Source organism: Leucopleurus acutus (assembly GCF_964270905.1).
Source record: "Leucopleurus acutus genome assembly, chromosome: 10".
Lineage (NCBI taxonomy): Eukaryota > Metazoa > Chordata > Mammalia > Artiodactyla > Delphinidae > Leucopleurus > Leucopleurus acutus.
The window spans coordinates 2,650,218-2,672,402 of record NC_139153.1 but is presented as its reverse complement, the minus strand read 5'-3'; the positions used below and the strand labels follow the sequence as shown (position 1 = coordinate 2,672,402).

The 22,185-nt window shown below is 43.1% G+C and overlaps 1 protein-coding gene across 1 annotated transcript in view; it reads right to left on the bottom strand.

The window, feature by feature from the left end:
- The window catches only part of CFAP92 (cilia and flagella associated protein 92 (putative)), a gene marked incomplete at both ends in the record, with an annotated part of 129,553 nt that extends 108,129 nt beyond the window's left edge, over positions 1-21,424 (bottom strand). The window contains 6 exons of the mRNA XM_082847443.1: positions 1,896-2,017; positions 10,533-10,605; positions 15,838-15,951; positions 16,116-16,320; positions 17,195-17,385; positions 21,208-21,424. Coding sequence (XP_082703569.1) covers positions 1,896-2,017; positions 10,533-10,605; positions 15,838-15,951; positions 16,116-16,320; positions 17,195-17,385; positions 21,208-21,424 — 922 coding nt within the window. The remainder of the gene's footprint in view (positions 1-1,895; positions 2,018-10,532; positions 10,606-15,837; positions 15,952-16,115; positions 16,321-17,194; positions 17,386-21,207) is intronic.
- Between the last annotated feature and the right edge of the window lie 761 nt (positions 21,425-22,185).

The following is a 22,185-nucleotide window of genomic DNA, read 5'->3' as shown; positions in this document are numbered from 1 at the left end:
CCCTAAACAGGCAGCATACCCTGAGCGGTCACAGCGCATTTCCTGCGCCCGCGATCCCACCGGGCATGCACCCTACACCCTCCAACGCGTGCGCTGGAACCCCGCGCAAGGACAGTTCCTGGTAAGAGCAGGAAACTGGTGACTATTCAAACATCCCTCAGCGGGGCCTGCAGGGATGAAGGGGGCACTAGCCGACAGGGCACTTTACAGAAGGTAGAAGGGGCTGGACTGAGATGTACTGACACCAATAAATCTTAGAAATAAAGTCGAGAGAAAGAGCAAGCTGCTGTTAAATACGCATGCGTGGAGTCATTTCTGTAACTCACGAAACCAAAAATCACTATAGGGCTTCCCTGGTGGCGCAGTGGTTGAGAGTCCGCCTGCCGATGCAGGGGACACGGGTTCGTGCCTCGGTCCGGGAGGATCCCACATGCCGCGGAGCGGCTGGGCCCGTGAGCCATGGCCGCTGAGCCTGCGCGTCCGGAGCCTGTGCTCCGCAACGGGAGAGGCCACGACAGTGAGAGGCCCGCGAACCGCAAAAACAAAAATACAAAAAAAAAATCACTACAATGTTGTATGAACGTGTGAGAAAGAGGGGGGCGGCGGGGGAGGGGAGGGTTACACCGATTTCTAGGCGAGGGTGGCTGTACGCTTCTCAAAAGCACGGGAAGCCAAGGGCGCATAAACTGTATCTGTAGCCTCTTATTTCTTTAAAAAAAAACAGAAAAGAAAGAAAGAAAAGAAAAAAGGAACAAGAAGGAAATAAAGGAAATATGGCAAAATATTAATACCTAAATTGTGGGTCCATCGTTGTACATTTTTCTGTGTACTTTGCTCTACTTCAAAAAAAGAAGCATGGCTTGAAAACCTCATTAAAATGCTTAAAGGACATTAAAAAGCACTGAGGCTGTTTAACCTGGAAAGAGAAAACTCGGAAGGAGTTGCAAGGTGTTCCTAGTCTTTTAGGGCCTGAAAAACAGGACTGATGTTACTCCCCTACATCTCCTACGGCCAGTGAGGAGCCTGACTCCAGAAGCTTCAGGGTTGGACTAGAACAGGGAAAAGCAGATTGACTGAGGGTTAAGGAAACGATTTGCAGCAGTTACAGCTCAACAAATGGGAAACGGGAAGCAAGTGCCCCGGCTCTAGAATTTTCCACCTCATACTGGAAACACAACCGCTTGCTGAAACACTGCTGAGGAGATCTAGGCCAAGAACGAGGAGGTAGATTCAGGGACCCGAGGGTCCTTGCTGGGAGTCGGACACAGATCATATGCTCTCAGGAGTGCCATTTCCCTCATTCCACCGTAAGAAGCAAATGGCTTCTCATCTTCCAAAGACAGTCTCTCCACCCCTACATCCCACATACCCACCCTACACAGCATCTATCACATAGAAGTGTAATTATTTATCTGGAAGTCTCTGGTCAATATTAGAGATTTTCATGTTTCCCATACACACAACACCATGGACCAGGAGCACAGAAATACTGGTGGAGTGGGAAAGGATGGGATGGGATGGGATGGGATGGGATGGCATGGCATGGGATGGCATGGCATGGGATGGCATGGGATGGCATGGGATGGGAAAGGATGGGAAGGGATGGGATGGCATGGGATGGGATGGCATGGGATGGCATGGGATGGCATGGGATGGGAAAGAATGGGAAGGGATGGGATGGGATGGCATGGCATGGCATGGGATGGGATAGGATGGATGGATGGATGGACGGACGGATGAGGTGAGATGGACCGGGTAAGTTAAAATTGCATGTAGTAGTTTTTACTTTTGAATAAAATTTGAATCTTATTGAAGTATCCTGAATTTGAAATATTTCATAATTCTTTTCCAGGTCTACTTATACTATAAATTTCCGAAGTCCCATCCTAACTTACTTTGAAATGTTTGCTTTTCCAACAAGTTTGTTAAGCTGCTAAATGACGGCCTCTCAATTAACTCCTCCATCTCTGTCATGGTTGCCCCTCCCAAAGCAATAACTGGTCTTGAAGTACCACATCTAGAAAATTCACAAAGAGAAAAATAAATGAAAGTGAGAAAAATCAGGGACCAGATCTAGTAATTTATTTACTGGACTGCATGTAAGCAGACTTTTAAAAATATAACACCGCATTCCTCTAACCCACTGCTTCTCAAATTTCAACATGCATATGAATCACTGAATAAAATGCAGATTGTGGTTCAGCAAGCCTGGGGTGTCCCTAAGATTCCCATTTCTAACAAGCTCCCAGTCATGCTGAGGCTGCCAGTCTGCAGACAAACCTGCATTATCATTTATGATGGAAAAAATAATATATTTTATAAAAAGCAACTGAAACTCTAAAATATTTAGGAATCCTTTTACAGGAATTATCCACAACAACTATAGGAAGAAAAAAAATCAACCCGATTAAAATTCATAAAGGAGGAGCTGAATTAGGCGAAAAGATACACCATGATCATGGATGGGAGAACTACAAAATGTAAAAATGTCAATTCACTACCCTGAGAAAACCATAAGTCAAAAAGAGTCATGTACCAGTCCCTCCGATCAGGAAACTTGCCCAAGCCTCTTAGATAGCCTGATCCACCAGAGGGCTGACAGCAGAAGCAAGAAGAACTACTATCCTGCAGCCTGTGGAACAAAAACCACATTCACAGAAAGACAGACAAGATGAAAAGGCAGAGGGCTATGTACCAATTGAAGGAACAAGATAAAACCCCAGAAAAACAACTAAATGAAGTGGAGATAGGCAACCTTCCAGAAAAAGAATTCAGAATCATGATAGTGAAGATGATCCAGGACCTCGGAAAAAGAAAGGAGGCAGAGATCGAGAAGATGCAAGAAATGTTGAACAAAGACCTAGAAGCATTAAAGAACAAACAAACAGAGCTGAACAATACAAAAACTGAAATGAAAACTACACTAGAAGGAATCAATAGCAGAATAAGTGAGGCAGAAGAATGGATAAGTGACCTGGAAGACAGAATAGTGAAATTCACTGCTGCAGAACAGACTAAAGAAAAAAGAATGAAAAGAAATGAAGACAGCCTAAGAGACCTCTGGGACAACATTAAATGCAACAACATTCACATTATAAGGGTCCCAGAAGAAGGAGAGAGAGAGAAAGGACCAGAGAAAATATTTGAAGAGATTATAGTCGAAAACTTCCCTAACATGGGAAAGGAAATAGTCACCCAAGTCCAGGAAGCACAGAGGGTCCCATATAGGATAAACCCAAGGAGAAACATGCCGAGACACATAGTAATCAAACTGGGAAAAATTAAAGACAAAGAAAAATGACTGAAAGCAGCAAAGGAAAAACAACAAATAACATACAAGGGAACTCCCACAAGGTTAACAGCTGATTTCTCAGCAGAAACTCTACAAGCCAGAAGGGAGTGGCATGATATACTTAAAGTGATGAAAGCGAAGAACCTACAACCAGGATTACTCTACCTGGCAAGGATCTCATTCAGATTCGAGGGAGAAATCAAAAGCTTTATAAGCAGAAGCTCAGCGAATTCAGCACCACCAAACCAGTTCCAAATGCTAAAGGAACTTCTCTAAATAGGAAACACAAGAGAAGAAAAGGACCTACAAAAACAAACCCAAAACAATTTAAAAAATGGTCATAGGAACATACATATCGATACTTACCTTAAACGTGAATGGATTAAATGCTCCAACCAAAACACACAGGCTTGCTGAATGGATACAAAAACAAGACCCATATATATGCTGTCTACAAGAGACCCACTTCAGACCTAGGGACACATACAGACTGAAAGTGAGGGGATGGAAAAAGATATTCCATGCAAATGGAAATCAAAAGAAAGTATACTCATATCAGATAAAAGAGACTTTAAAATAAAGAATGTTACAAGAGACAAGGAAGGACACTACATAATGATCAAAGGATCAATCCAAGAAGAATACAGAACAATTATAAACATATATGCACCCAACATAGGAGCACCTCAATACATAAGGCAACTGCTAACAGCTATAAAAGAGGAAATCGACAGTAACACAATAATAGTGGGGGACATTAACACCTCACTTACACCAATGGACAGATCATCCAAAATGAAAATTAGGAAACAGAAGCTTTAAATGACACAATAGACCAGATAGATTTAATTGATATTCATAGGACATTCCATCCAAAAACAGCAGATTACACTTTCTTCTCCAGTGCGCATGGAACATTCTCCAGCATAGATCACATCTTGGGTCACAAATCCAGCCTCAGGAAATTTAAGAAAATTGAAATTATATCAAGCATCTTTTCTGACCACAACACTATGAGATTAGAAATGAATTACAGGGAAAAATACCATAAAAAACAGAAACACATGGAGGCTAAACAATACGTTACTAAATAACCGAGAGATCACTGAGGAAATCAAAGAGGAAATCAAAAAATACCGAGAGACAAATGACAGTGAAAACACGATCCAAAACCTACGGGATGCAGCAAAAGCAGTTCTAAGAGGGAAGTTTATAGCTATAAAAGCCTACCTCAAGAAACAAGAAACATCTCAAGTAAACAATCTAACCTTACACCTAAAGGAACTAGAGAAAGAAGAACAAACAAAACCCAAAGTTAGCAGAGGGAAAGAAATCATAAAGACCAGAGCAGAAATAAATGAAATAGAAATGAAACAATAGCAAAGATCAATAAAACTAAAAGCTGGTTCTTTGAGAGGATAAATAAAATTGATAAACCATTAGCCAGATTCATCAAGAAAAAGAGGGAGAGGACTCAAATCAATAAAATAAGAAATGAAAAAGGAGAAGTTACAACAGACACTGCAGAAATACAAAGCATCCTAAGAGACTACTACAAGCAACTCTATGCCAATAAAATGGACAACCTGGAAGAAATGGACAAATTCTTAGAAAGGGATAACCTTCCAACACTGATCCAGGAAGAAACAGAAAATATGAACAGACCAATCACAAGTAATGAAATTGAAACTGTGATTTAAAATCTTCCAACAAACAAAAGTCCAGGACCAGATGGCTTCACAGGTGAATTCTATCAAACATTTAGAGAAGAGCTAACACTCATCCTTCTCAAACTCTTCCAAAAAATTACAGAGGAAGGAACACTCTCAAACTCATTCTATGAGGCCACCATCACCCTGATGCTAAAACCAGACAAAGATACTACAAAACAAGAAAATTACAGACCAATATCACTGATGAATATAGATGTAAAAATCCTCAACAAAATAGTAGCAAACAGAATCCAACAACACATCAAAAGGATCACACACCACGATCAAGTGGGATTTATCTCAGGGATGCAAGGATTCTTCAATATAGGCAAATCAATCAATGTGGTACACCATATTAACAAATCGAAGAATAAAAACCATATGATCATCTCAATAGATGCAGAAAAAGCTTTTGACAAAATTCAACACCCATTTATGATAAAAACTCTCCAGAAAGTGGGCATAGAAGGAACCTACATCAACATAATAAAGGCCGTATATGACAAACCCACAGCAAACATCATTCTTAATGGTGAAAAACTGAAAACATTTCCTCTAAGATCAGAAACAAGACAAGGATGTCCACTCTCACCACTATTATTCAAGATAGTTTTGGAAGTCCTAGCCAAGGCAATCAGAGAAGAAAAAGAAATAAGAGGAATACAAATTGGAAAAGAAGAAGTAAAACTGTCACTGCTTGCAGATGACATGATACTATACATAGAGAATCCTAAAAATGCCACCAGAAAACTACTAGAGCTAATCAATGAATTTGGTAAAGTGGCAGGATACAAAATTAATGCACAGAAATCTCTTGCATTCCTATACACTAATGAGGAAAAATCTGAAAGAGAAATTATGGAAACAGTCCCATTTACCATTGCAACTAAAAGAATAAAATACCTAGGAATAAACCTACCTAGGGAGACAAAAGACCTGTATGCAGAAAACTATAAGACACTGATGAAAGAAATTAAAGGTGATACCAACAGATGAAGAGATATACCATGTTCTTGGATTGGAAGAATCAATATTGTGAAAATGACTATATTACCCAAAGCAATCTACAGAGTCAATGCAATCTCTATCAAATTACCAATGGCATTTTTTACGGAACTAGAACAAATCATCTTAAAATTTGTATGGAGACACAAACGACCCTGAAGAGCCAAAGCAGTCTTGAGAGAAAAAAACGGAGCTGGAGGAATCAGACTCCCTGACTTCAGACTATATTACAAAGCTACAGTAATCAAGACAATATGGTACTGGCACAAAAACAGAAACAGAGATCAATGGAACACGATAGAAAGCCCAGAGATAAACCCATGCACCTATGGTCAACTAATCTATGACAAAGGAGGCAAGGATATACAATGGAGAAAAGACAGTCCCTTCAATAAGCAGTGCTGGGAAATCTGGACAGCTAGATGTAAAAGAATGAAATTAGAACACTCCCTAACACCATACACAAAAATAAACTCCAAATGGATTCAAAACCTAAATGTAAGACTGAACACTATAAAACTCTTAGAGGAAAACATAGGAAGAACACTCTTTGACATCAATCACAGCAAGATCTTTTTTGATCCACCTCCTAGAGTAATGAAAATAAAAACAAAAATAAACAAATGGGACCTAATGAAACTTCAAGGCTTTTGCACAGCAAAGGAAACTACAAACAAGACGAAAAGACAACCCTCAGAATGGGAGAAAATATTTGCAAACAAGTCAACGGACAAACGATTAATCTCTAAAATATATAAACAGTTAATTCAGCTCAATATTAAAGAAACAAACAACCCAATCCAAAAGTGGGCAGAAGACCTAAACAGACATTTCTCCAAAGAAGACATACAGAATCACATGAAAAGCTGCTCAACATCACTAATTATTAGAGAAATGCAAATCAAAACTACAATGAGGTATCACCTCACACCAGTTAGAATGGGCATCATCAGAAAATGTACAAACAACAAATGCTGGAGAGGGTGTGGAGAAAAGGGAACCCTCTTGCACAGTTGGTGGGAATGTAAATTGATACAGCCACTATGGGGAACAGTATGGAGATTCCTTATAAAACTGAAAATAGAATTACCATATGATCCAGCAATCCCACTACTGGGCAGATACCCATAGAAAACCATAATTGAAAAAGACCCATGCACCCCAATGTTCACTGCAGCACTGTTTACAATAGCCAGGTCATGGAAGCAACCTAAATGCCCATCAACAGACGAATGGATAAAGAAGATGTGGTACATATATACAATGGAATATTACTCAGCCATAAAAAGGAACGAAATTGAGTCACTTGTTGAGACATGGATGGATCTAAAGACTGTCATACAGAATGAAGTAAGTCTGAAAGTGAAAAACAAATATCGTATGTTAACACACATATGTGGAACCTAGAAAAATGGTACAGATGAACTGGTTTGCAGGGCAGAAGTTGAGACACAGATGTAGAGAACAAACGTATGGACACCAAGGGGGGAAAACCGCGGTGGGGTGGGGATGGTGGTGTGCTGAATTGGGCGATTGGAACTGACATGTATACACTGATGTGTATAAAACTGATGACTAATAAGACCTGCAGTATAAAAAAAAAACAAAAAAAAACCCAACTAATACTAAACTTTCTTTGGGTTATTTGTATGGAAATATGTTAATATAAATGTTTCAGACATTACATGAAATTTCTAAAAATCTTATATGTTCTGGTATAATGTTATAAGTCATAATTCTAGTTATTACTTTAAAGTGTATATCTCAGAAATAACTAAATTTCCTTGTCAATTGCATAACTATGAACTTTCATCAAATCTTTAACCGTGGACATTTTTAAGTCTTTTGTCATTTACAGACAGTTCTGGGTGTACTCTGATGCTTTTGCAAAAATGTTCCTATAAAAGGGTTTCATCTTCAAGGAATTCATGGAAAAGACTCTGACAAGTACAGGTTTCTGGTAACTGACTATACTGCTGAACTGAATGAATAAGCATTTTCAGAACTCTAATGGAAAACTGATGAACTCATAAAAGTGCTAACAAAAGATCAAGATGAAAAAAAATTACATGGGACTGAGTGAACTGATGAGGATGATTATAATTTTTGTGACTTTCTGTTTGAATAAAAAAAAAATCCCCTCCAAGAATAAAAAAAATAAAAAAGACACATGCACCACAATGTTCATTGCAGCACTATTTACAATAGCCAGGTCATGGAAGCAACCTAGATGCCCATAGACAACGAATAGATAAAGAAGATGTGGTACATATATACAATGGAATATTACTCAGCCATAAAAAGGAATGAAATTGGGTCATTTTTTGAGATGTGGATGGATCTAGAGATTGTCATACAGAGTGAAGTAAGTCAGAAAGAGAAAAACAAATATCGTATATTAACGTGTATATGTGGAACCTAGAAAAACGGTACAGATGAACCAGTTTGCAGGGCAGAAATTGAGACACAGATGTAGAGAACAAACGTATGGACATCAATGGGGGAAAGCGGCGGGGGCGTGGGGGTGGTGTGATGAATTGGACGATTGGGATTGACATGTATACATTGGTGTGTATAAAATTGATGACTAATAAGAACCTACTGTATAAAAAAATAAAATAGGGCTTCCCTGGTGGCGCAGTGGTTGAGAGTCCACCTGCCGATTCAGGGGACACGGGTTCGTGCCCCGGTCCGGGAGGATCCCACATGCCACGGAGCAGCTGGGCCCCTGAGCCACGGCCGCTGAGCCTGCGCGCCCGGAGCATGTGCTCCGCAACAGGAGAGGCCACAACAGCGAGTGGCCCGCATACCGCAAAAAATAAATAAATAAATAAAATAAAATAAAATTCAAAAATTTTTTTAAATCTGTTGTTGATGATAATACTACTATTGGATTATTATCACTATCCACACAGACATAAAAAAAAAAACAAAGGGGCTTCCCTGGTGGCGCAGTGGTTGAGAGTCCGCCTGCCAATGCAGGGGACGCGGGTTCGTGCCCTGGTCCGGGAAGATCCCACATGCCGCGGAGCGGCTGGGCCCGTGAGCCATGTCCGCTGAGCCTGTGCGTCCGGAGCCTGTGCTCCCCAATAGGAGAGGCCACAACAGTGAGAGGCCCGTGTACTACAAAAAAAAAACAAAAACAAAAACACAAAAAGAGTTATGTACCACAGTGTTCATTGCAGCACTATTTACAATAGCCAGGACATGGAAGCAACCTAGGTGTCCATCGACAGATGAATGGATGAAGAGGATGTGGCACATATATACAATGGAATATTACTCAGCCATAAAAAAGAAACGAAATTGAGTTATTTGTAATGAGGTGGATGGACCTGGATTCTGTCATACAGAGTGAAGTGAGTCGGAAAGAGAAAAACAAATACCATATGCTAACATATATATGGAATCTAAAAAAAAAAAAAATGTTTATGAAGAACCTAGGGGCAGGACGGGAATAAAGACACAGACCTAGTAGAGAATGGACTTGAGGACACAGAGGGGGGAAGGGGAAGCTGGGACAAAGTGAGAGAGTGGCATGGTCATATATACACTAGCAAACGTAAAATAGATAGCTAGTGGGAAGCAGCCACATTGCACAGGGAGATCAGCTCAGTGCTTTGTGACCACCTAGAGGGGTGGGATACGGAGGGTTGGAGGGAGGGAGACGCAAGAGGGAAGAGATATGGGGATATATGTATATGTATAACTGATTCACTTTGTTATAAAGCAGAAACTAACACACCATTATAAAGCAATTATATTCCAATAAAGATGTTAAAATATATATATATATATATATATATATATTCTGGGGGGGGAGTCAATTCTCCCCAAATTAATCTGTAAATTCCTGCAAAAAAATTTTTTAATCAACACTTTAAAACATGTTCTGAGTCACGTTGCTGTACAGAAGAAATTAACACAACATTGTAAATCAACTATAATTCAATAAAATTTTTGAAAAAAATGACATGTTCTCTGGTTCTTCCCATCCTATGCCGTCAAGCCACCAGCTGGGCCTCCATTCTCCCTGACTCCCCACAGCATCTGAGAAGCCTCCTTTGCTGGACCCTCATTAGGCTACAGGAGGCCCCAAGAGCAACCACACTCCCAACAGGAAAGGCTGTGGACTCAGTTATCTGAAGGTGTGGGTTGGGATCCTGGCGTTACCAACACTCTCAAGATGACCAAGAATTCTAGTTTTATAACTTTGTAAAAGTCACGTAACCTCTCAGTCACTTTATGGAGGAAATGGAGATGGTAATACCACCCCACAGGGTGATTATGCTGACGATTAAATGCGATACAGGAACGCACGCAAAAGCATGGGGCCCGATGCACAACACACACTCCAAGGCACAGCATGCCTCTCTCCGTTCCGTTCATCTCAGCTGGATTGCGTGAGATCGAACATAACTGAAGTTACCAAAAATCGACATGACTCTGGGTGAGAATCTGTGGGGCAAGTACAAGAGGGGGTTCCACTCCCACACCCCAAAATAACACAGGGCCATCCTTACCGTACTGTGTCAAGATCTTCCGTCCTGAGCAGCTCTTCATCGTCCTTGGTGGTCTTGGGAAGAGTTGCCTTTTCTGCTGGGTGAGAAGCCAGTAATGTTAGCCAGCGTCTCCAAACTTCCTGTTCTATACGAGTTCACTAAGGCACACGCAATGCCAGCCCCCGGGCAACAGTCCCCAAGCATTCAGTATAAAGGTCTGTCAATAATACGTGAGTAATGAATGAATACACAGAATAACTATGGTTACTTTGGACAAATGGAGGCAAGAGAAGGCCCCTAGGTCCTTATCTAACCCCCGAGGGAACAAAAAGAAGAAAAGTCTATCATCTGTTCAACTGTCCACTTCAGCACCGTAGAGAATACAGAAAACACCCCCCACGATTCCTAAGTTGCCACCAACAGGGAATAGTTAAGCACATTACAGTGCCGCCAGCGGAGGAAATATTACAAAGTAACCACAGATGAAGTTTACGGAAAGTTCTTAAGGAAACAGGACAGTGCATGTGATGTAGTAATCTCAGAACAGAAAATTATGTGCCCAGAATAACCTCATCCGTGTAAAAAAAAAAAAATCTTAGCACAAAAACAAAGGAGTTGCCATAATATGATAACCAAAATATTACGTTTGTCCCTGGAGACAGAACGATAGATTATTTTCCCTGCTTGTTTTATGCTTTTGTAACATCTTACGGAAAAAATCCGAACGAATTTTTTGGCCAACCCAGCATATTCACTGAATATTCTAAAAAACAAACAAAAAAAGATGTACCTAACTTCTACGGCTAGGAAAGGTTTGGGTTTTTTTTTTTTTTTGGTAAGTCACAAAAATGAAATGGCAAGAATCCACGATGAAAGAGTCGTGCAGGGAGAGCCGCGCCACTTCGGAGGGTGAAGGGGCACAGCACAGCCACCGCACGCGCGGGGCGGACGCCAGTGCACATGTGCCACTCCAGCTACGCCAACCAACCACCTTCCCTGCCGGGGTCTCCACTCACCATGTCCAGACCTTAAGCATTTTCTTGCTTTTTCTGGCTTCCCTGGTGTGTGGTCCTGATGCAGCTTCTCTTTGATGTGAATGCCCTGTTCAGACGATCTTCTCTGACTTAAAACCAAATGTTTCACCTCCTCTAGAATGCAGGAGAAGAAAGCATCATGGAGTCAATCAGAAATACACACTGGGGCTTCCCTGGTGGCACAGTGGTTGAGAATCTGCCTGCCAACGCAGGGGACACGGGTTTGAGCCCTGGTCCGGGAAGATCCCACGTGCCACGGAGCAACTAAGCCCATGCACCACAATTACTGAGCCTGCGCTCTAGAGCCCATGTGCTACAACTACTGAGCCCGTGTGCCACAACTACTGAGCTCACACACCTAGAGCCCATGCTCTGCATCAAGAGAAGCCACTACAATGAGAAGCCCATGCACCGCAACGAAGAGCCGCCACAGCTAGAGAAAGCCCACGGGCAGCAACGAAGACCCAATGCAGCCAAAAATAAATAAATTTAATAAATTTTTAAAAAGATAACTTCTTCATCAACAATGAAATATCAGATAAGGAATGTAAACAACAATCTCTTTTAAACTCACACCCCCAAAATAAAATATTTAGGGAAAAATCTGACTAAGGAGGTGAAAGACTTATACACTGAGGACTATAAAACATTAATAAGGGAAACTGAAGAGGATTCAAAGAAATGGAAAGATATCCCATGCTCTTGGGTTGGAAGAATTAATAGTGTTAAAATGGCCATACTACCCAAAGCAATCTACAGATTTAATGTGATCCCCATCAAACTACCCATGACCTTTTTCACAGAACTAGAACAAATAATCCTAAAATTCATGTGGGACCATACAAGACCCAGAATTGCCAAAGCAATCCTGAAGAAAAAGAACAAAGCAGGAGGCATAGCCCTCCCAGACTTCAGATGATACTACAAAGCTACAGGAATCAAAACAGTGCGGTACTGGCACAAAAACAGACATATGGATCAATGGAACAGAACAGACAGCCCAGAAATAAACCCATACACCTATGGTCAATTAATCTTCAACAAAGGAGGCAAGAATATACAATGGGAAAAATACAGTCTCTTCAGCAAGTGGTGCTGGGAAAGTTGGACAGCTGCATGCAAATCAATGAAGTTAGAATACACCCTCACACCACACACAAAAATAAACTCAAAATGGCCTAAAAACTTAAACATAAGACATGACACCATTAAACTCCTAGAAGAGATCATAGGCAAGACATTCTCTGACATAAATCGTACCAATGTTTTCTGAGGTCAGTCTCTCAAAGCAACAGAAATAAAAATAAACAAATGAGACCTAATCAAACTTATAAGCTTTTGCACAGCAAAGGAAACCATAAATAAAATGAAAAGACAACCTACGGAATGGGGGAAAATATTTGGAAATGATGCAACCATCAAGGGCTTAATTTCTAAAGTATACAAACAGCTCATACAATTCAATAACAACAAAAAAACAACCCAATCAAAAATGGGCAGAAGACCTAAAAAGACATTTCTCTGAAGAAGACATAAAGATGGCCAATAGGCACATGAAAAGATGCCCAATACTGCTAATTATTAGAGAAATGCAAATCAAAACTTCAGCGAGGTACCACCTCACATTGGTCAGAATGGACACCATTAAAATGTCTTACAAATAACAAATGCTGGAGAGGATGTGGAGAACAGAGAACCCTCATACACTGTTGGTGGGAGCCACTATGGAGAACAGTATGGAGGTTCCTCAGAAAACTAAAAATAGAATTACCATACAATCCAGCAATCCCACTCCTGGGCATATATCCAGACAAAACTATAATTCAAAAAGATACATGCATCCCTATGTTCATAGCAGCACTATTCACAATAGCCAAAACATGGAAACAACCTAAATGTCCATCAACGGATGAATGGATAAAGAAGACGTGGTACCGTGAGGACATGGGGAGGGGGAAGGGTAAGTTGGGATGAAGTAAGAGGGTAGCATTGACATATATACACTACCAAGTGTAAAATAGATAGCTAGTGGGAAGCAGCTGCATAGCACAGGGAGATCAGCTCGGTGCTCTGTGACCACCTAGGGGGGGGGATAGGGAGGGTGGGAGAGAGGCTCAAGGGGGAGAGGATATGGGGCTATATGTATACATACAGCTGATTCACGTTGTTATACAGCAGAAACTAACACGACATTGTAAAGCAATTATACGCCAATAAAGATGTTAAAAAAAATGATGCAGTACATATATACAATGGAATATTACTCAACCATAAAAAAGAATGAAATATTGCCATTTGCAGCAACATGGATGCAACTAGAGATTATCACACTAAGTGAAGTAAGTCAGAAAGAGAATGACAAATGCCATATGATATCACTTATATGTGGAATCTAAAATATGACACAAATGAAACTATCTGTGAAACAGAAACAGACTCACAGACACAAAGAACACACTGGTGGTTGCCAAGGGGCAGAGGGCTGGTAGAGGGATGGAGCGGGAGGTTGGGGTTAGCAGATCTAAGCTATTATATATAGAATGGATAACAACAAGGCCCTACTGTACAGCACAGGGAACTATAGTCAATATCCTATGATAAACCATAATGGAAAAGAATATTTTTAAAAAGAAGAATGTATACACAAATAACTGAATCATTTTAGTGTACAGTGGTAAACATTATAAATCAACTATACTTCAATTAAAAAAATATTGATTAAAAAAAGCTCCTCCAAAATAAAACAAAAAGATAACTTCTTAGGTGGAAAAAGGCAGGATTAAGACAGTATGTACACTGGATCCGTCTTTGTTAAAATTTTGTACCCAGTTGTAAAATGCACAGGAGAATGTTAGCAATGGCTGTCTCTGCTCAGACATCATATGATTTTAATTTTTTCTCCCTTTGGCTAATCTACTTCTAAATTGTTTTGCAAAGTGAACACACACTGATACTTTTAACGGAAAAAATTAGTTAACTTAAGAGGCAGTGATGCCAGGCGTGGGACAGGGTTCAAGGAGGTGCAGTGGCCCCAAGGACGCTCACAGCAAAAGGCCCATGGGCCCTCACTGAAGGGCCCGTGACACCCGTCCTCCTCCCTTTTCCGGCTGGCTGATTCCATTTACCCTTCCAAACTTGTCTCCATGGCCCCTTCTCCAGGAAGTCCTCCTGGTACACCCACCCTGGCACCTCTGCTCCAGGGTAAGCCCACTGCCAGGCAGATGTTTACCAGAAATTTGGGCTCGGCAGCTCCGGGGCAGGCCCTGGAATCTGCATTGAGGCTGCACTCCAAGTGCGTCCAATGTGGGTGGTTTAGAGCCCACGCTCTGAGGACATGGGTCTTTCCTTTGGTCCAAGTGAGAAAAGAGAACGTGAATCCCATTTTCTCACCCAGGACTAGTAGTTTACAGGCAAATCAGTGATTTTCAGCCAGGGGCAATTTTGCACCTGCAGACAATGTCTGAAGAAATTTCTAGTTGTCACAGCTGGGAGGCTAGTCCTGGCGTCTAGTGGGTAGAGGTCAGGGATGCTGCTAACAGCCCTCCAGTGCCCAGGACGGTCCCTGCAACAAGGAACAATCCGACCCAAGATGCCCACACTGCCGAGGTTAAGAAACCCGGGATAGCAATGAAAGATTAAAACTCGGAAGCCCCAAGCCCCCAAGGTCAGGAAGGCTCTCTGAGGAGCGCAGGTTGGAAACCGGAGAAAAAACTTTCCAGTCACACAAAACTGGGTGCTGATTCTGGCGCTGCCTCTCGCTACAAGCAAGTCCAGGCCTACTTTGCTCATGGAAAGTGGGGAGGGTTGTACTTGTCTGGAAGCCGCGATCAGCAGCTGTAACAGCACCTCATTCCACCCATTCTCTGGAGCACGTCGACTTTACCTTCTAACATCTCTGAAAACTGGGATGTATGTTACAAGAATGCTGCTGCATATTTTAAGTGGCAGCATTTTATTATAGTTTTAAAATTCCCTCTACACAATGCAATCCTCCTTATTGTGGGGGGAGGGGGCGCACTCCCACCACCCTGCCCCCAGGCATCTGGCCAGACGAAGTAGGTGCCCAAGGTCACCATTAGCTCGGGATGGAGACAGGGTTCAATTCAGCTGTGTGACTTCAACCTAGGCCTCTCTCCTTTAAGGGGAGTTCGCAAGGAGACTTTCTGGCACTGATACAGTAATCTTTACATGAGGAAGAGTCTGAAGGGCCTAATGGAAACAGGGCTGTGGGACTTCCGAGTTTTCTGTTTCGTTTCTCGATAGCCTCTAATTTTTTTGTTCAGGGAGCACACCAGACTCATCCTGGGACACAGGCCGGTGGTGGGTGCCCGCCTCAGCACTGCCCAGAGTGGTGGCTGACGGGCGGCACACAGACTTGGGGCGCCCTTCCCACCACCGCACATGCCCTGGAGGGAGGGGGGTGTCACTGCGCTGACAGAAACCAGCGTGGGCCCCAGGAAAACCAGATGCACCAAACGAGGAGATGCTGGCTGGCTTTTCTGCTGTTACCAGTGAGAAGCCACATGCCTGCGGAAACATTTCAAATCAAACATGAATGCCATGAACTTACCAAAAGATCCTGCATCTTCCAGAAACCCAGAAGGTTTTAATCGATAATTCTTGGCTTTTTTCGAAACCTTGTCCTTGGTGTCCCAGAGCCTCAAGGTGATTTTGTGAAAATTTATTTTCTTTAGTAACTCCTTTGTCATGTTGATGTTAAAACTTTGGATCCACGACACCCAGACCCTGTCCCCTTCTTGCCATGGCCTGATAGTCTGTGTAAAAGGACAACAAGAGACTCTCAGCATTGAAAGCTCAGAGGCCGAGATTTGACTGCTGCCACGATGTGGCAGGCCCTACCTTCCGCTTGTCTGTCTGTGCATCCCACTCCCTCCTGGCTCCCAACTCACATAGGAAATCAGGAAATGGGTGCCGCAGACAGGGGCCTGCACGCCTCTGGGTTGCTCGGAAAAATAAAGTAAAAGCAATTCCCTGCAAAGAGTGTCCCTCCCAGGGACTCCCCATCCTGACCCAGAGCCCTGCCCCAGGCGGGAGTGTGCGTGTGTGTGCGGGTGGCAGGTGTGCACACACACGTACTCACGTGTACACACAGAAAGAAATAACAAGAGCTGCCAAAACTTTTGAAACACCAAAGAAATTATTAGGTAAAAATACCTTCAGAGGGCTTCCCTGGTGGCGCAGCGGTTGGGAGTCCGCCTGCCGATGCAGGGGACATGGGTTCGTGCCCCGGTCTGGGAGGATCCCACATGCCGCGGAGCGGCTGGGCCCGTGGGCCATGGCCGCTGAGCCTGCGCGTCCGGAGCCTGTGCTCCGCGACGTGAGAGGCCGCAGCGGTGAGAGGCCTGCGTACCGCAAAAAAAAAAAAAAAAAAAAAAAAAAAAAAATACCTTCAGAGAAAATCATAGAGTTGCTATCAGTATTATTAGGTTCGTGCAGATTCCCATTCAGTAGGCCTAGAGTGGCGACCAAGATCCTACATTTCTAGCAAGTTCCGGGGAAGTGAGCATCCTTTGTGGCTCTGGCTATTTCTTGTGGGTATCAGACTACATGCAAGGCCACACACACACACACACACACACACACACACACACACACACACACACACACTCACACTCACAACACATTCACCTTTATTCCTGAATCCAGGAACACTTTGGCCAAGGCTGGAAACACCACCACATCGACCTTTTTAGGCTCCCCATCACCAGGCAGGAGGAAGTACTCGATGTGGTAGTAATGGCGAACCTTTGCGATAGGTTTGTCCATTTTAGGGTGTCTCCTGTACTGTGCAACCAAACTTGAATATTTTCCTTTGTGACCTAGAAGATACAGATGTAATGAGACTTGTTCTAACCTCACTTGGGAAAGCAGACCCGTCTCCACAATTCCCCGGAACGAAGAAGAGCCCAAGGCTGGAGGAGGTGCCGTGTGCAGACTCCCCACTGCCACCCGCTTGGAGTTAAGATGCATGTCCGGTCCTCCCAGCCATCAGAGGAGCAGCCCCAGGGCTGGAAGCCAGTGTGTGGAATTATCGCGCGTGACTCCGAGGTGAGCATCTCCTTAAATTTTTTTACTGTAGGCACTTACCTGCCTGCCCCTAGTCTTGACAGTAAGAGGCAGGTTAAAAAAAAAACAAAAAAACCCCACCAATACAGGGTAGGATAAATTAGACACATACGATGGAATACGATATAGGTGTTTAAAACAAACAACAACAAAGTAAAGTCAGGTCTGCTCATGTCCTGTAAGATATCTAAGAGGTCATCAAATTTTTAAAGAGCAAGTTGTAGAACAGGATACACAGGACCTCATTTCTCTTAAGTAAACAATTTACATAAACATTCATAAATAAATTCATAACTATTTAGGTATTGAAGGAAAAAACATTGAAGCTAGAATTTTATACCCAGCCAAAGACAGATCCTTCGAAGGTACTGGCGCCATAAAAATACTCGCAGGCGAGGTCTCATAAGTTGAGCTGCACAGCAATCTATTTTGTAAACGCCTTTGGAATAAGTGCCCAACTAAGAAAAACAAATCTGGGAGATGCTGCAAGAGATGTGAGGATTAAAGGTAATCAAATAAGCACCAGTTTTCTTTTGGGTGGTATTTGCAGATGTCTTTTTCCAGGCTCTTTTGCTTGCTATCAACTGACCAAAGATAAAAAGCACCATTATGGATAGAGGAGGTCACACACAATGACCAAAAATTCAATTCACCAAGAAGATAGGTCAATTCTAAAACATGGTATACACCTAACCAAATAGCCTCCAAAATATCTGAAGCAACCATCAACAGAACTACAAGGAGAAGTTGAAATTAATCATCGTGGGGAGATATTTCAGGCAGAACAACAAAAAAAAGACATATCAAAAAATGGAGTACTTCTTGATATATCTAGGAATACACCTACCTAAGAAGGCAAAAGACCTGTACTCCAAAAACTATAAGACACTGATGAAAGAAATCAAAGATGACACAAACATGTGGAAAGATACACCACATGTTCTTGGATTGGAAGAGTCAATATTGTTAAAATGACCATAATATCTAAGGCAATCTACAGATTCAACACAATCCCTATCAAACCGTCAAAGGCATTTTTCACAGAACGAGAACAAAAATTTTTTTAATTTGTATAGAAACACAAAAGACCCTGAAATCTTGAGAAAGAATGGAGCTGGAGGAATCATGCTCCCTGACTTCAGACTATACAACAAAGCTACAGTGATCAAAACAGTATGGTAGGGCTTCCCTGGTGGCACAGTGGTTGAGAGTCTGCCTGCCAATGCAGGGGACACGGGTTCGTGGCCCGGTCTGGGAAGATCCCACGTGCCACGGAGCGGCTGGGCCCATGAGCCATGGCCGCTGAGCCTGCGCGTCTGGAACCTGTGCTCCATAACAGGACAGGCCACAACAGTGAGCGGCCCGCGTACCACAAAAAAAAAAAAAAGGTATGGTACTGGCACAAAAACAGACACAGAGATTACAGAACAGGATAGAAAGCCCAGAAACAAATCCACGCATTTATGGTCAATTAATCTATGACAAAGGAGGCAAGAATATACATTGGAGATAAGACAGTCTCTTCAATAAGTGGTAAGTGGTGCTGGAAAAACTGGACAGCTACGTGTAAAAGAATGAAATTAGAACATTCTCTAACACCATACACAAAAACAAACTCAAAGTGGATTAAAGAGCTACACGTAAGACAGGATACTATAAAACTCCTAGAGGAAAACATAGGCAGAACACTCTTTGACATAAATTGCAGCAATATGTTTTTGGATCCGTCTTCTACAGTGATGGACATATAAACAAATGGGACCTAATTCAACTTAAAAGCTTTCACACAGCAAATGAAACCATAAACAAAATCAAAAGATAACCTAAGGTCTGAGAGCAAATATTTGCAAATGATGCTACCAACAAGGGATTAATTTCCAAAATTTACAAACAGCTCATGCAGCTCAATATCAAAAAAACAAACAACGCAATGAAAAAACGGGCAGAAGACATAAGTAGACATTTCTCCAAGAAGACATATAGTTGGCCAACAAGCACAGGAAAAGTTGCTCAATGTCACTCATTATTAGAGAAATGAAAAATCGAAACTACAATGAGGCTTCACCTCACACCAGTCAGAATGGCCATCATCAAAAGTCCACAAACAGTAAATGCTGGAGAGGGTGTGGAGAAAAAGGAACCCTCCTACACTGTTGGTGGGAATGTAAATTGGTGCAGCCACTGTGGAGAACAATATGGAGGTTCATCAAAAAACTAAAAATAGAGTTACCATATGATTCTGCAATCCCACTCCTGGGCATAGATCTTCAGAAAACTGTAATTCAAAAAGATACATGCACCTCAGTGTTCATAGCAGCACTGTATACAATAGCCAAGACATGGAAGCGACCTAAATGTCCATCGACAGAAGAATGGATAAAGAAGATGTGGTATATATACACAATGGAATATTACTCAGCCATGAAAAGAATGAAATCATGCCATTTGCTGAAACATGGATGGACCTAGAGATTATCATACTAAGTGAAGTAAGTCAGACAAAAACGAATATTATATATCACTTAGATGCAGAACCTAAAAAAAATGAAACAAATGAATTTATTTACAAAACAGAAATAGACTCACAGACATAGAAAACAAACTTATGGTTACCAAAAGGGATAGTAGGGGAGGGGAGATAAATTAGGAGGTTGGGATTAACATATACACACCACTATATATAAAACAGATAAACAACAAAGACCTACTCTATAGCACAGGGAGCTATACTCCGTATCTTCTAATAACCTACAATGGAAAAGAATCTGAAAAAGAACATATATGACTGAATCACTTTGCTGTACACTTGAAACTAAGACAACATTGTAAATTAACTATATTTCAATTAAAAAGCTGATATAAAAAAAGACAGTCCACCTTAAAAAAAGTGGAGTACTTTTCTCTGCCCTTAATCTTGGGGTTCAACCATGTGCCTTGCTTTGGCCAATAAAATGCCTGCAGGTGGGAGGTGTCCAAAGACCTGAAGAGTGCTGGGGTGACTGGGCTTGCCCTCTTTTGTGCCCTGCCTTTCCATGACAGGAATGCGTCTGGGTTGCCCACACATCCGAGAGGAGGATGACAGAGACAGAAGCAGGGCAGAGCTACTGCAGGAAGCCCAGCCTAGATCAGCTGGCCCGCTCACCCAGGACAGGGATTTCTGTTTGAAGCCAATGAAATGGGGAGTTGTTTGTATTTGTTACACAGCGGTTTTGGGCAGTAGCTGATTACCTTTGCACTCAGAGATTTTGATCCAATAATCTGAGAGTCTGTATTTAAATAAGGAATTAGATGATGCACAACCAGCTTATGCGGCGGGGGGGGGAATGCCTTAACCTCTCCGTCACTTCTTTATTTTCAAAAAGCAGAAATAACATCACCTGCTTCTTGGGGTTTTGAGAGGACTGAGTCTGTGAAGCCCATAAACTGTTCCTTGCCTGGACCACAGTGGGCCCTAAAGTGGCAGTTCCTTTCCGGACCTCTGCTCCTGGCACTGGCCACCCTACTGAGGGAGCACAGGTGCCCTACACTCCTGGGAGAAGGTCACTGGTACACCCCCTCTCTGCTGTCACACTTACCCGCGGTCACTGGGAAGGCCAGAGAGATGATGAACTTGCAGGGGACAACGTGGGGCACGTCCGAGTCGAAGGTGCTGGCAGGCCCTTCTGAGGACTCGCCGCTGCACTGGTAGCCGGTGGCCGACTCCTGGGCCCAGGCCCTAACCTTCAGGTTCTCCTCCACTTCACACTCGCTCCCGGACTGGTAAAAACTGCCCATGGAGGACATGGTCCCCATGCTCGCCTGGTCCTCGTCCTCCCACTCACAGGCCGGCAGCTACATGCGGCAGGGCGGCCCCCCCGGCCGGCACTCCCGGCTGCAAGGAAATAAAGGCACGGCCGTCACCACCACTGCCCCCAGGAGGGAAGCCCTGCCTGCCCCCTCCTCTCCCCCGTGCCTTGTCCTGTTCCGGGCTGACCAGCCAAGGCCTCAGACACTGCCTGGCACGCAGCGGACACTCAATAAAGATTAGATGAACCTCAGAGAATGATGCCGTCAGTAACCGTGATAATCAGCAAAGCTAGCGTCTCCAAATTGAGTCCCGTCCTCCCGGCCCCAGCTGTTCCTCCTTTCAAGATCAAAGTTAATCATTCAGCACGTCTGGCATGCCTGCTCCAGGTGAGTGCAATTCCCCAAGAATCACAAGGGAATGGGTGGGGGGTGAGGGCCTCGGGTTAGCTGTGCCAAAGCACAGTATGACCTTGGTTTGGGGGCAGCACGCGCAAGAGCCTGCTGAGGCCAAGGAGGGCGAGGACCCCGAGGCAAGACCCGGCCGAGCACTGAGTACTGGGCTCCGGGCACGAGCGCCCTCCATGGACGCCGCACGCCAGCAAACGCTAAGAAGGGGCTGCGCAGCTGGAACGGGGGCCGGGGCGGATGGAGGGGTACCTGAGGCACCTGTGAGCGGACGCGCTGGGCAGCCGCGTGGCCCCAGACGACGGCGTCGGTCAGCTCGCACAGCAGCTGCACAGCCTCCTCACCGAGGAGGCTCAGAGGAC